Source organism: Oncorhynchus nerka, linkage group LG3, assembly GCF_034236695.1.
Source record: "Oncorhynchus nerka isolate Pitt River linkage group LG3, Oner_Uvic_2.0, whole genome shotgun sequence".
NCBI lineage: Eukaryota > Metazoa > Chordata > Actinopteri > Salmoniformes > Salmonidae > Oncorhynchus > Oncorhynchus nerka.
Genome location: NC_088398.1, coordinates 55,789,378 through 55,804,106, shown reverse-complemented (window position 1 = coordinate 55,804,106; position 14,729 = coordinate 55,789,378). Strand labels below are relative to the sequence as shown.

At 42.0% G+C, this 14,729-nt stretch overlaps 1 protein-coding gene across 1 annotated transcript in view; it reads right to left on the bottom strand.

Annotated features, from left to right (window-relative positions):
* abca12 (ATP-binding cassette, sub-family A (ABC1), member 12) overlaps window positions 1-14,729 on the bottom strand; it is a 62,765-nt gene that overhangs the window by 38,751 nt on the left and 9,285 nt on the right. The window contains 13 exon segments of the mRNA XM_029637100.2: window positions 109-228; window positions 328-467; window positions 997-1,140; window positions 1,143-1,191; window positions 1,748-1,912; window positions 3,893-4,063; window positions 4,381-4,511; window positions 8,385-8,461; window positions 8,598-8,806; window positions 9,154-9,260; window positions 13,158-13,261; window positions 13,715-13,940; window positions 14,207-14,501. Coding sequence (XP_029492960.2) covers window positions 109-228; window positions 328-467; window positions 997-1,140; window positions 1,143-1,191; window positions 1,748-1,912; window positions 3,893-4,063; window positions 4,381-4,511; window positions 8,385-8,461; window positions 8,598-8,806; window positions 9,154-9,260; window positions 13,158-13,261; window positions 13,715-13,940; window positions 14,207-14,501 — 1,938 coding nt within the window.

The window sequence follows — 14,729 nt, the reverse complement described above, 5'->3', positions numbered from 1 at the left end:
ACAGTATAGAGAATAGGTGCCATTTGGGACACCGCCATGGATTCCAGAAAAAAAGCAGATAGTAGCTTATATAAACCCATTGTAGCTTTGAGAATAGCTGGTTCATACCTGGAGCATTGGCAGGGTTTGATTCAGTATCTTGGCTGAGTCCATAATGTAGGAAGAGGACTGGAGCCAATCCTGGGAGTACATCTTCAGGTTGGCAAACTGCTGCAACGTGGCATTGGACTGGAAGACAATACATACAGATGGTGTTACAGTGTAGTGTAGTGTGTGTGTGTGCACATGTGTGTGTGTATTCATGGTTGTGTGTGTGTGTGTGTGTACCTTTTCTATGATGGCCCTAGTGAGTGGTGTGTCTGGGCTGTACAGGACCTGTCCCAGCAGCATGGGCTTGAGGAAGGCCCAGGCTATGGCTCCCCCAGTGGTGTTCACCATGTCCAGGTAGAAGTTCATACAGAAAGGAGCTGGCCAGGGGAAGAGAAGGTGCAGGTTATAAGATGTGTCAGTCCTACATTCTTATAGGAAAATGGCACAATTTTCAACCTCATATTAAATCATACTTAATAATAAAAATATATATTCATAATCTTGTTGTAATGATGTAATTTCAATTAGCTTTGAACACTGGGTCTATGCTTAAACCAAATAAGCAATGTGTGCTTATGTATGTAAAATGTATGTAACGGCTAGAGCAGCCTATTTTATTTATTCTTTATTTAACTCTGCAAGTCAGTTAAGAAAAAATTCTTATTTACAATGACGGCCTAGGAACAGTGGGTTAACTGCCTTGTTCAGGGGCAGAACGACAGATTTCTACCTTGTCAGCTCGGGGATTTGATCTAGCAACCTTTCGATTACTGGCCCAACACTCTAACCATGAGGCTACCTGCCACCCCAGGTAGCATAAAAGCCTACAACTTTTAATTCTCTAATAAATTATATCAATCAACAAATCAATCAACTAATCAACCATCTGCAAAGTGGGTTCCATACTGGCATTGCGAGGGATCTTGAACTTGTTGACCAGCTCCTCGATCTTGTGCTCCTGCTGTGTGGAGGGGTCTGTCTCAGTCATGATGGGCAGCTTGGAGATGCCAAACAGAGACATGATGCCATGGTTACACATGGCTCTGGACACGTGGTGAATGTAGCTCTGCTGGACATTGTTCTGGTTTTACCATGCACCATCTGGGGGTGGGAAAAGAAGAGAGTTAGGAGGGATGAATGAGAGAGAGAGAGCCACAGCCAGACAGACCTGCAGCCAGAACACAGACTGATAGCAGCAATCCTCTCAGACACAGCCATTCACTACTATCTCAGTATGAGTAGAGCTCTATATCAGACTCAGCCATTCAGTACTATCTCAGTATTAGTAGAGCTCTATATCAGACTCAGACATTCACTACTATCTCAGTATGAGTAGAGCTCTATATCAGACTGAGCCATTCACTACTACCTCAGTATGAGTAGAGCTCTATATCAGACTCAGCCATTCACTACTATCTCAGTATGAGTAGAGCTCTATATCAGACTCAGCCATTCACTACTATCTCAGTATTAGTAGAGCTCTATGTAATACGCCATAGAGTCTCCATAAAGAAACAAAATACTACTGTTCTATCTTATTCTGTGTTTGTCTCAGTATGAGCAGAAGGAGAGAAAGAAACAGGAAGACAAAGACAGGTAGACAGACTGCTAGCTACAATCCTCCCAGATTGTCGCAGCATCATGCTTCAATACTCACACTGCGGAACTCTGGGTCAGAGACCAGGTTGAGGTCTCGTATGGACAACATGTAGTCCTGAAGGTGGGCGATGGCAGGAAGCAGCTTGCCCATCATGTCCGTCAGGAACTTGACTATCTGCAGCATGAACCCCACTATGCTCTGCATCTCACTGGACAGCATCAGCTGTGGAGAGACATATGGAGGGACATTAGTATCACACATTAGACAGCAGAACCCTCTGTCATTAGGACTAGGCTGTAGACAGCTGAACCCTCTGTCATTAGAACTAGGCTGTAGACAGCAGAATCCTCTGTCATTAGAACTAGGCTGTAGACAGCAGAACCCTCTGTCATTAGAATTAGGCTGTAGACAGCTGAACCCTCTGTCATTAGGACTAGGCTGTAGACAGCTGAACCCTCTGTCATTAGGACTAGGCTGTAGACAGCTGAACCCTGTCTGTCATTAACCCTCTGTCATTAGACTAGGCTGTAGACAGCTGAACCCTCTGTCATTAGGACTAGGCTGTAGACAGCTGAACCCTCTGTCATTAGGACTAGGCTGTAGACAGCTGAACCCTCTGTCATTAGGACTGTAGGCTGAACCCTCTGTCATTAGACAGCAGAACTGAACTCTGTCATTAGAACTAGGCTGTAGACAGCTGAACCCTCTGTCATTAGAACTAGGCTGTAGACAGCTGAACCCTCTGTCATTAGAACTAGGCTGTCATTAGACTAGGCTGAACCCTCTGTCATTAGGACTAGGCTGTAGACAGCTGAACCCTCTGTCATTAGAAGACAGCTGCTCTGTCATTAGGACTAGGCTGTAGACAGCTGAACCCTCTGTCATTAGAACTAGGCTGTAGACAGCTGAACCCTCTGTCATTAGGACTAGGCTGTAGACAGCTGAACCCTCTGTCATTAGGACTAGGCTGTAGACAGCTGAACCCTCTGTCATTAGAACTAGGCTGTAGACAGCTGAACCCTCTGTCATTAGGACTAGGCTGTAGACAGCTGAACCCTCTGTCATTAGAACTAGGCTGTAGACAGCTGAACCCTCTGTCATTAGAACTAGGCTGTAGACAGCTGAACCCTGTCATCTGTCATTAGGACTAGGCTGTAGACAGCTGAACCCTCTGTCATTAGACTAGGCTGTAGACAGCCTCTGTCATTAGAACTAGGCTGTAGACAGCTGAACCCTCTGTCATTAGAACTAGGCTGTAGACAGCTGAACCCTCTGTCATTAGAACTAGGCTGTAGACAGCTGAACCCTCTGTCATTAGAACTAGGCTGTAGACAGCTGAACCGTCTGTCATTAGAACTAGGCTGTAGACAGCTGAACCCTCTGTCATTAGGACTAGGCTGTAGACAGCAGAACCCTCTGTCATTAGGACTAGGCAGTAGACAGCTGAACCCTCTGTCATTAGGACTAGGCTGTAGACAGCTGAACCCTCTGTCATTAGGACTAGGCTGTAGACAGCTGAACTCTCTGTCATCTGAGAGCCTGTAGACAGTATCCCCTTCGGTCTTACTGTCCTTAATTACATTACCATGTCTACCTATCTCAGGGTTTCTTAACCCCGGTCCTGGTGATCCAAAGGGGTGCACATTTTTGTTTTTGCCCTAGCACTACACACCTAGCACTACACACCTAGCACTACACACCTAGCACTACACACCTAGCACTACAAACCTGATTCCACCAATCAACGCATCATCAAACCTTTGATTAATGGAATCAGACGTGTAGTGCTAGTGATAAAACAAAAACGTGTACCAGTTTGGGTCCCCAGACGCACATATAGTCACAGAGAATCCCGATGTGTAACCTTTACATGACCTGCCCTGACACTGAGACATAACCATTCCTTACCCTGTAGACGACACTCTCCATGTGGACGTAGCAAGCCAACAGCACTATGAAGTTGTACTGTAAAACTGCAGATGGCAGGTTACACACACACACACACACCCTGTATATCACGTTCTCCATGTGGACGTAGCAAGCCAACAGCACTATGAAGTTGTACTGTAAAACTGCAGATGGCAGGTTACACACACACACACACCCCTGTATATCACGTTCTCCATGTGGACGTAGCGAGCCAACAGCACTATGAAGTTGTACTGTAAAACTGCAGATGGCAGGTTACACACACACACATACCCTGTATATCACGTTCTCCATGTGGACGTAGCGAGCCACGATGACTACAAAGTTGTACCACTGGTTTATAGGCAGGTTGCAGAAGACCTGGAAGAGGAGCTGCTCTGTGCTATTCATCTGCAGGCTGGTTGGGTCCCTGCAGTGGTGCATGTTAGCCAGCCACGCTAGGATCTATAGAGGGGAGATAGAAATTGTGTATGGGTCAGATCACTAGATATAGTACTAGCTAGTAGCAAATTAGAAGAGTAAGAACATATGATGGAGAGAAGAGAGAGATGTTTCACTGCAGTGGTGCATGTTAGCCAGCCAGGCTAGGATCTACAGTAGACAGAGAGGTTGAAGACTGGTCTGACTTTCATGACAACATCTAAAAATGACGATTATATGATTTCTCTCTCTTTTGAGATAATTGTATTTGGTGTTATTGTTACACATCATATGGGCATCACAGCTGATCTGTGGCTTAGAATAAGCTGAAGTGAGCTCACCTGGAAGTTGCTGTTAGGCATGGTGGTCTCCATCAGCAGGTGGAGGATCTCAGGTGGGATGTCAGTGTAATGATGGACCTCCAGAGCAAACGCTGTCTTGTTCCTCAAGAGCTCCGACATTTTCACCGCACCTAGGAAATACAATACAATAGGTGACGGCAGAGAAAATACAGGAGGTTCAACACCTTGACCACACCTGTAGAAAAAAATGTAACAAGTGACTGAAGAGAAAATACAGGATCTTGACCACACCTGGGAAACATAAAATATATATTTTACATGATATATTTATACGTTGGCCTCCCGAGTGGCACAGCGGTCTAAGGCACTGCACCACAGTGCTTGAGGCGTCACTAAAGATCAGGGTTCGATCCCAGGCTGTGTCGCAGCCGGCCACGACTGGTAGACCCGTGAGGTGGCGCACAATTGGACCAGCGTTGTCTGGGTTAGGGGAGGCCACATGCACACAGACACGGTTGCAATTGTACGGTGTTTCCTATGACACATTGGGGCTTCTGGGTTAAGCGAGCATTGTGTCAAGAAGCAGCGCGGCTTGGCAGGGTCGTGTTTCAGAGGACGCATGGCTCTCGACCCTTGCCTCTACCAAGTCCGTATAGGAGTTGCAGGAATGGGACAAGACTGTAACTACCAATTGAGGAGAAAAAAGGGTAAAAAGTAGAATATATATAAATATATACATATACAGTACCAGTCAAAAGTTTGGACACACCGAATCATTCAAGGGTTTTTCTTTATTTTTACTAGTTTCTACATTGCAGAATAATAGTGAAGACATCAAAACTATGAAATAACAAATAGGGAATCATGTAGTAACCAAAAAAGTGTTGAACAAATCCAAATATATTTTATATTTGAGATTCTTCAAAGTAGCCACCCTTTGCCTTGATGACAGCTTTGCACAATCTTGGCATTCTCACAATCAGCTTCATGAGCTGTCACCTGGAATGCATTTCAATTAACAGGTGTGCTTTGTTAAAATGTCATTTGTGGAATTTATTTCCTTCTTAATGTGTTTGAGCCAATCATTTGTGTTGTGACATGGTAGGGTTGGTATACAGAAGATATCCCTATTTGTTAAAAGACCAAGTCCATATTATGGCAAGAACAGCTCAAATAAGCAAAGAGAAGTGACAGTCCATCATTACTTTAAGACATGAAGGTCAGTCAATATGGAGAATTTCAAGAACTTTCTTCAAATGCAGTCGCAAAAACAATCAAGTGCTATGATGAAACTGGCTCTCATGAGTATCGCCACAGGAAAGGAAGACCCAGAGTTACCTCTGCTGCAGAGGATAAGTTCATTAGAGTTACCAGCCCAAATAAATGCTCCACAGAGTTCAAGTAGCAGACATATCTCAACATCAACTGTTCAGAGGAGACTACGTGAATCAGGTATTCGTGGTCGAATTGCTACAAAGAAACCACCACTAAAGGACACCAATAAGAAGAAAAGACTTGCTTGGTCCAAGAAACCTGAGCAATGGACATTAAACCGGTGGAAATCTGTTTTTTGGTTCCAACTGCTGTGTCTTTGTGAGACGTAGAGTAGGTGAACGGATGATCTCTGCATGTGTGGTTCCCACCGTGAAGCAAGAAGGAGGAGATGTGATGGGGTGGAAGTTCTATGCCGGTGACACTGTCTGTGATTTATTTAGAATTCAAAGCATACTTAACCAGCATGGCTACCACAGCATTCTGCAGTGATATGCCATCCCATCTGGTTTGCGCTTAGTGAGACTATCATTTGTTTTTCAACAGAACAATGACCCCACACACCTCCAGGCTGTGTAAGGGCTATTTGACCAAGAAGGAGAGTGAAGGAGTGCTGCATCAGATGACCTGGCCTCCACAATCACCTGACCTCAACCCAATTGAAGAAGCCAACTAGTGCTCAGCATATGTAGGGAATTCCATTAACTGTTGGAAAAGCATTCCAGGTGAAGCTGGTTGAGAGAATGCCAAGTGTGTGTAAAGCTGTCATCAAGGCAAATAATATATATTTAGATTTGTTTAACCCTTTTTTGGTTACTACATGATTCCATATGTGTTATTTCATAGTTTTGATGTCTTCACTACTATTCTACAATGTAGAAAATAGTAAACATAAAGAAAAACCGTTGAATGAGAAGGAGTGTCCAAACTTTTGACTGGTACTGTATATGTATGTGTTTATACACTACCGTTCAAAAGTTTGGGGTCACTTAGCAATGTCCTTGTTTTTGAAAGAAAAACACATTTTTTGTCCATTAAAATAACATCAAAATGATCAGAAATACAGTGTTGACATTGCTAATGTTGTAAATGACTATTGTAGCTGGAAACGTCTGTTTTTAATAGACTATCTACATAGGTGTACAGAGCCCATTATCAGCAACCATCACTCCTGTGTTCCAATGGCACGTTGTGTTAGCTAACCCAAGTTGATCATTTTAAAAGGCTAATTGATTATTAGAAAACCCTTTTGCAATTACGTTAGCACAGCTGAAAACTGTTGTTCTGATTAAAGAAGCAATAAAACGGGCTTTCTTTAGACTAGTTGAGTATCTGGAGCCTCAGCATTTGTGGGTTCGATTACAGGCTCTAAAAGGCTAGAAACGAAGAACTTTCTTCTGTAACTCATCAGTCTATTCTTGTTCTGAGAAATGAAGGCTATTCCATTGCGAAAATTTGCCAAGAGACTGAAGATCTTGTACAACGCTGTGTACTACTCACAGAACAGAACAGCGTAGACTGGCTCTAACCAGAATAGAAAGAGGAGTGGGAGGCCCCGGTTCACAACTGAGCAAGAGGACAAGTACATTAGAGTGTCTAGTTTGAGAAACAGACACCTCACAAGTCCTCAACTCGCAGCTTTATTAAATAGTGCCCGCAAAACATCAGTCTCGACGTCAACAGTGAAGAGCCGACTCTGGGATGCTGGCCTTCTAGGCAGAGTTGTGATGCTCCAGATACTCAACTAGTCTAAAGAAGGCCAGTTTTATTGCTTCTTTAATCAGACAACAGTTTTCAGCTGTGCTAACGTAATTGCAAAAAGGTTTTCTAATAATCAATTATCCTTTTAAAATTATCAACTTGAATTAGCTAACACAATGTGCCATTGGAACACAGGAGTGATGGTTGCTGATAATGGGCCTCTGTACACCAATGTAGATGATACCATTAAAAACCAGCCATTTCCAGCTACGATAGTCATTTACAACATTAACAAAGTCTACACTGTATTTCTGATCAATTTTATGTTATTTTAATGGACAGAAAATGTCATTTTCTTTCAAAAACAAGGACATTGCTAAGTGACCCCAAACTTTTGAACTGTAGTGTATATTTAGACAATAAGGTCCAAGAGGGTGTGGTGTATGGCCAATATACCAGGGCTAAGGGCTGTTCTTATGCACAATGCAAACCCCAGAGGTACCTTATTGGGATTATAAACTGGTTACCAACGTAATTAGAGCAGGAAATGTTTTGTCATACGTGTGGTGTATGGTCTAATATACCACTGCTGTCCGTCAATCATCATTCAGAGCTCGAACCACCCAGATTATAATTATATTTAAAGGTGGTATATTAGAAGTCATTCTAAAAGCAGTATGGGCTGCATGTTCAGAAGAGCAAAACACATTACATGAGCTTTACGCTTCATAGTATAATTAGGCAATTAGCTAACAAATGATCTAAGTGATTAGCTAATTAACCCTGAATTAATAAGCAATTAGCTCATTAATGACTTGGTTTATGGAGTGCAGTAATTGAAGTAATGGGGCAGTGGTGAATGGAGTTGATCTAGTCTAGTGGTTAAGGCCACTGCCTCCAGCATATATTGTCCCCCCTGCCTGCATGACATCGAATCCCGGCCTCATCATCCTTCTCACCTCTGTATCTCCCTTTAATTCATCTATCTATCTCCCCTTCATCCATGCCTGTCACCGTCAAAAACAACAATAAAATCCGAATAAATAAATGTTGAAAAGTAATTGGTATACCTGGAGAGGTCATGTTGATGTTGAGGGATTTCAGGCTGCTGATGTCCAGGCCAAGCGTCTGGGTGAGTGCAGAGGTCCTGTGTCACAAACATACACAGGCACATCACACACACGCACACATGAACATTTGTCAACGATAACTTCCATTTACACAATATACCATTTAGTTCTTCATTTATTTTGAAGTCTACATGTCCTATAATGTTTCCATACCAGTTTATGTTGACATTGTAGGTGTTGGGGTCTCCTATGAAGGTATCGAACAGAACTTCAAACAGGTCAGAGCTGTCCTGAGCCAGACTCCGGGTCATTATGTGGAAGGCCTGGAGAATGGGCATGGCAGTCTCACACAGGAACCCTGGGCCAAGAGACAGAGCCTGCATCACCTGCTGGATGGAGTCCATATCCTCCAGCGCACACACCTGCAACACAAGTTACAAGTTTATTTGCAATGTGTAATGAATAGGCCTATATTAAAAATCTTGCTCACTCACAAAGCAGAACGTGCCAGATGAGTCATATGGACTGTGAATTTTGTCAGTATAGAAGCCCAATGGTAGCAGTCAAAACACTGTAAATAAACCATGTTACTGTATGTGTGTGTGTCTTGTTGCAGAACACATGTAGCTCCTCGCTGTTGCAACAAATGTCTGTGTCTACCCTAGTCTTGGTGATGTTATGGTAGTCTAGACATTATTCCAGAGAGAATAGCCTCTGTATCCCTCTCGCCCTACAGATGAAAGTTTCATGAGAAGTACTGTGTTCTAACCTTAGAGGTCAGGTAGACCAGTATGTTGCTGAAGTTTCCATCTGACCAGCTGCTGCTGAAGAGTTCAGACCCTAACTGGATGGTCTGGAGTAGGAGGTGTAGGTTCACTTTGGAGGGAGGGAGGAAGAGGGAGAGAGATAGAAAAAGGGAGAGAGAGAGCGTGGGAGGGAAAGGGAGGGCAGTAGAGATGTGTTAAGGTGACATGGTAACACAGTGTCCCACAGGGCATCATTACCACCTCTATTTCAGGGTGGCTTCTCTGAACAGCAAGCAGCAAATGATGTGGGACCCTGCATACTACTGACGAGGCAAAGGGACCAACTTTCTACGCCTCAAATGGCACCCTATTCCTCACATAGTGCACTACTTAGGTCTCTGGTCAAAGCAGTGAGACCTCAAGGCGAAACATCTAATTAAAACGAGACACGAACTACGGTGAATGGTAAATATTGGTGCACTGCATTGAAAACCCAGAAGAAAAGCGAGTGACTTAACATACTCTTTGAATCATTTAGGATCTCAGGGGTACTGCAGTGGAGAAAATAATAAAAAGGGTATGATCCTCAAGCTAGGATCATACCTCTGGGAAATGAAAGGGTTGTAGCTGAAGTAGCTGTGGTGCAGTTTTTCAAGTGACTATATTGCATATACAGAGATATAACCTTGTTACGTGGCATTATAAAACAAGTACAGTAGCCAATTAAAATGTGGTCACAAAGCTATTATATTTGTGTGTGTGTGTGTGTGTGTGTGGGAGGGGGGGTATTTAGTGATTGAATTCTTACTTGGCTAATGCGATTGAATAAGGTTTAATAAGGAGCAGAGTGTCTTTCTCTTGGAGATGTGCCATATGCCTCCTGGCTTATCTGGAGTTCTAACAAAGCTCACATTATTAAGCCCATCCTATTGCACTGCCTGGTTTCAATATGAAATATGTCCATTATATAATAATGGTGTTTGGAATATGGCTACATTAAAAACACATTGTGAGCAGTGATGTATATAAACTCTGGATTGCTGATGCTATGTATTGGCCAATGAGAGGCTTTGAAGCAACCGGTCAGCCATATTGGCACTCCCCCAGAAGGAGCAGTCCTCCATAGGAATGGATGGAATCCTACAGTATATATTGTATGTATTTAAGTGTATATTTTGATGTTGTAGTGGGGACAGTAACATTAGTACTTTCAAAAAATTATACCTTAAGGAAAATGTATATATTTTCATATATTTTTTGTATGTTTCGCTCACATAATTGACCAATAAGGCACAAGAGGCAGTGCTGCATCATGAATACAGTCACAGGTAAATGGCGTTGTTTGGATCGACACGATACCAACATATTAAAATGACAATCAATTACACATTTTCATCAAAACTTTCATCAAATTTCATTCTTCCACCTCAAGATATTGTCTGGACAAAAATGTGGTCGTTAGTTCTTTTGGTCATGTTGCTACAAACGCGACCCAGTTGTTAATTATTTTTCACAAAGTTGCTATGCAAAAGGACTGGTCGTCTGTTCTAAACAGAATGGTTGCTATGCAGGCTGGATAATGTTCTTGTCACTTGTCACCGACTTCAGATAACTCAGTCATGTCAAACATTGAAACTGGAATGACAGTCCACTTGCTGCATTTTCGTTTGTTTGAGTTATTGTCTGTTGGTATTTACTTGGATATGTCCATGATAAAGACATTGATGTGTGATTCAACTAGCTCTACAGTATGTATGGTACAACAGAGATCATTAATCAAAAGTGAAACATTTTTTCTGAGGTCAGACAGGCAGACAGAGAGACTTATATTAACCCCTGCTGTACGAAACTAAATGCTATGTTGGAAGCAAGGAGAAATATTGTGCGAGTAGAGATAAATACAAGCGATGATTCTGACAGCAACATGAGCATGATATTCTGATGGAGTGATCATTTTTAGATGGAACTGTTAGCAGGCATTGGTGTGTCTATGACAGGCAATACAGCATAGTGTGGAAAGCTGCTCGTCCAATCAGTATCCAGGATCCAAACAACCAGTTTTATAATATAACTTTAAAGTATGCATTAAGGTGTCGATAATATCATAAAATTGGCAAAAACAAATGTAGACATTAAAAAAATGCATTTTCTATAGCTTCCAAAATATTTTTTTACAATGGTGGGGTAGTGTCAAGATGGAGGCACGATGGCTTCAAAACAGCTCCCCCTGTCAGTCATCTAGTGTATATAAATAATTGATTGCACGGGATTCCTCAAGTAGCAGTTCCTAGTAGGAGTTCCAAGTAGGAGTTATATAAAGGTCAAATAGAGAGGCGGAGGGAAGGTCTGACTTCTGACTTCTGTATCAGAGGACACCTGACACGTGGGGCTGTAGAAATCAAATTATGCATATGAACATTTAACAGTGTGAAGACTGCATGTGGTTGTCTGTGAGGGTTAGGTCTGTAGGAGTCTAGAGGAGCCGCTATGCAATTAGACACAATGTGAGTAGGAGGAGGTAAGACACCAGGGGAGTTTGTCTGTGAAAGTTAGTAGGAAAACATACAGTTAGAGGCATTTTGGATGTTTTATTTTTTTATTCTAGAATGTTCTTATTTAAATGTATTTAGGTACATCTTCCCACTCTAAATCAACTAATATGGCAGCTTAATGACTTTACACATTTTGGATATTATGATAACATTGTGCCACCAGTAGTGACACCAATGATGGTAAGACTAATGAGACATTTTAGGTTGTTGAGGATATTTTCTTAAATGGATGCCAAATATACTCAAATCAAGGGTATGCTCAAATCAAGGATATCCTCAAATCAAGGGTATGCTCAAATCAAGGGTATGCTCAAATCAATGGTATGCTCAAATCAAGGGGGTGCTCAAATCAAGGGGTTGCTCAAATCAAGGGTATGCTCAAATCAAGGTTATTAACCCTTTAAAAATAATTGACTAAAGTGATATGATTAAAGATTTTGCTCACAATGTTATTTCCCTTCATTTACATTTAGTAACACCAAGTGACACTTTGGATTTAGACACACCAAATTATCAATGGAATCCTCAAATTGATGACATTCTAAAAGGGTGTGATAAGCTAATCATTGTCTTTAATATAGACACCTCCCCCAATAACAGTTTGCCACTGGAGGGAATGCTCAAGGTCCTTGTATGTCTTCGTAAAGAGTGATTTTCAAGGCGCTAACACCAATGACATATGGTATAACTGAGGGACAGAAAGTATACTAGTAAATAAAATAGGTATTTTGATAGCTTTGTTTGTTTTTAATAATCTATACAATATGATAAATACTTTTGTTCACTTTCTAGCATTCATAATAGATAGATATCTCTAAATCCCCAAAATATGTCACTATTAACTCTACACATCACTACTGGGAACAAGACAGTTTGCTTACCCTACTGTAATGTACTTTGAACAATGCATAAACATTGTATAAAGGACTTGAATTAAGTTTTATCATTGATAAACAGCTTAATATTAACAAAAACATATATGATGTGTAACTATTTGTCATTTTAAAGTGTTTTCATGGTTGCAAAGGCAAGGGACGCAAATGCTACCGCAACTCATGAACGACCCCACTACTTTTGACCAGAGCCCTATGGCCCTTGGTCAGAAGTACTACACTAAATAGGGAATAGGCCATTTGGGATGTTGGCATAGTTAGAGGTATTCTAGGGTTAGAGGCTAGGATAATGGAAGAATGAAGAAAAGTAATCTTGTCCACTCAGCGGATTCCCGTCCATCAAACTAACGATGGAAACTAAATGTGATTTTTTTTTGTCCTTGTAATGTCTTTCTGGAGCCAATCGGTCAGGTCTATAGTGAGACTTGTCTCCTTTATTTATCCTCCATTTAAACAACGTGAGTCCTATTGAGCAATACATCTCATTTCAAGGGAGTCCCGACTGAGCCATGAACCTCTGAACCCCTAAGAGAGGAGGGGGAAATGAAGAGGTAACTAGAAGAGTAAAGTAACTAGGCTTACCTTGTGATTCAGTGGCCAGGCCCATTGTGATATTCTTAATAAGGGGAGCATAGGGAAGGTCCTCGGGAACCCTGTTAGATATGTCTGTCAGAACCATTGACAACCTGTGGGAGTGGGGCGGAAGACAAAAAACCATCATCATCACCTGCTCCTCTCATTTCTGCATGTACTACTGTAAACTACAATTAGTTACATCTTTCATCATGGTTGTTATGCACATGATCCTCACAGACGAGATGATATTATTAGTAGATTATAATATTACAGTAAATACTAAGTAACTGGAAAATACTGCTTCTGAGATAAAATAATAAGTCATCAAAGCTGAGATCTCTGAATGCTACAGCTGTGAGCACAAGCCATTGTCATGGGACAGACGGGACACTTATTCAGCTTCATTAACCATTTATCTCCAAAGCAACAGCAAAACGTAGCCTGGTCCCAGACCTGTTTGTGCTTTATAGCCAACGTCTATGATCATGTTCATGCCAACGACCATAGAAGTTGGCAGGACAGGACAAACAGATATGCAATCAGTCTAAAAACAGAAAACGAACTTGTGTGTCCAGTTGGTCTCGTTCATCATTAGCAGATGTCCAGTGTTCATCTTGGCTGCAGCCAATACCAGACGAACCACGCTGGCCTCCATGCTAGTGTTTGCCAGGCCCAGGAGACCCTGAACATTATGGAGAAGCAGCTGGGTGACATCAGCAGTCTGGGCCAGGGGGCCTCGGCCTGACCGTAACACCTGCAACATCTTCTGGATGGCATGTTCCAGGTCTCCTAAATGGTTAACAGACACAAATATATTCATTTCTACAGTGCTAGTTGTAATGTAAGCATTCCTTCAAGGAGGAACAAGTATATATTGGTTAATTTGTTTGAATCAATACATTTAAAATGCTCAGCAAATGTTTAGCTTGATCTTAACTGTAAGTGCTCATCCATGGAGGAGATAATTATAGCTTGCCAGTCCCTGACACAAGAGGGACCATAATCTTGTATCATAGTTCCCTGGTACAAAAAAAAAAAGATGAAGAAACAATTACCTATGATACTGCCTGCTGTCTGCAGGCTGGGGTATGAAGACAGAGAGACCAGGAGACTCTGAACCGAGCTGGAGATGACAGCCATAGCACCGGCTATGTCCCCAGTGGTGGTGGTGTAGTTGATAGCCATGGCGGTGATGTGCAAGATATGGAGGGAGACATTGAAGTAGTGTTCACTGCCATCGGGCATCAGGGGTGCCACAGCCATGGCAGCCTGGTTGAGGGATGCCAACGCGGAGGGTACGTGGACGGCTGATTGGGGCATTGATAAACCTTGCCACAGGCTGGTGGACACCTGGTGATGATGATGATGATGATGTTTTTTAATTGTTCAAAAATCATTGTACAAATAGCAAGCCACAAGCTCAATTGCAAGAACAATTTACAACGTAATAATGCAATATGAAACATTACAAATATGGCTAACATATTTACTGTTGACCCACTTATGTATGCATTCATAAAGCACTTATAACAGCTACTAAAGACATTATAATATCTGTCAAAGGCAGTCACAAACATT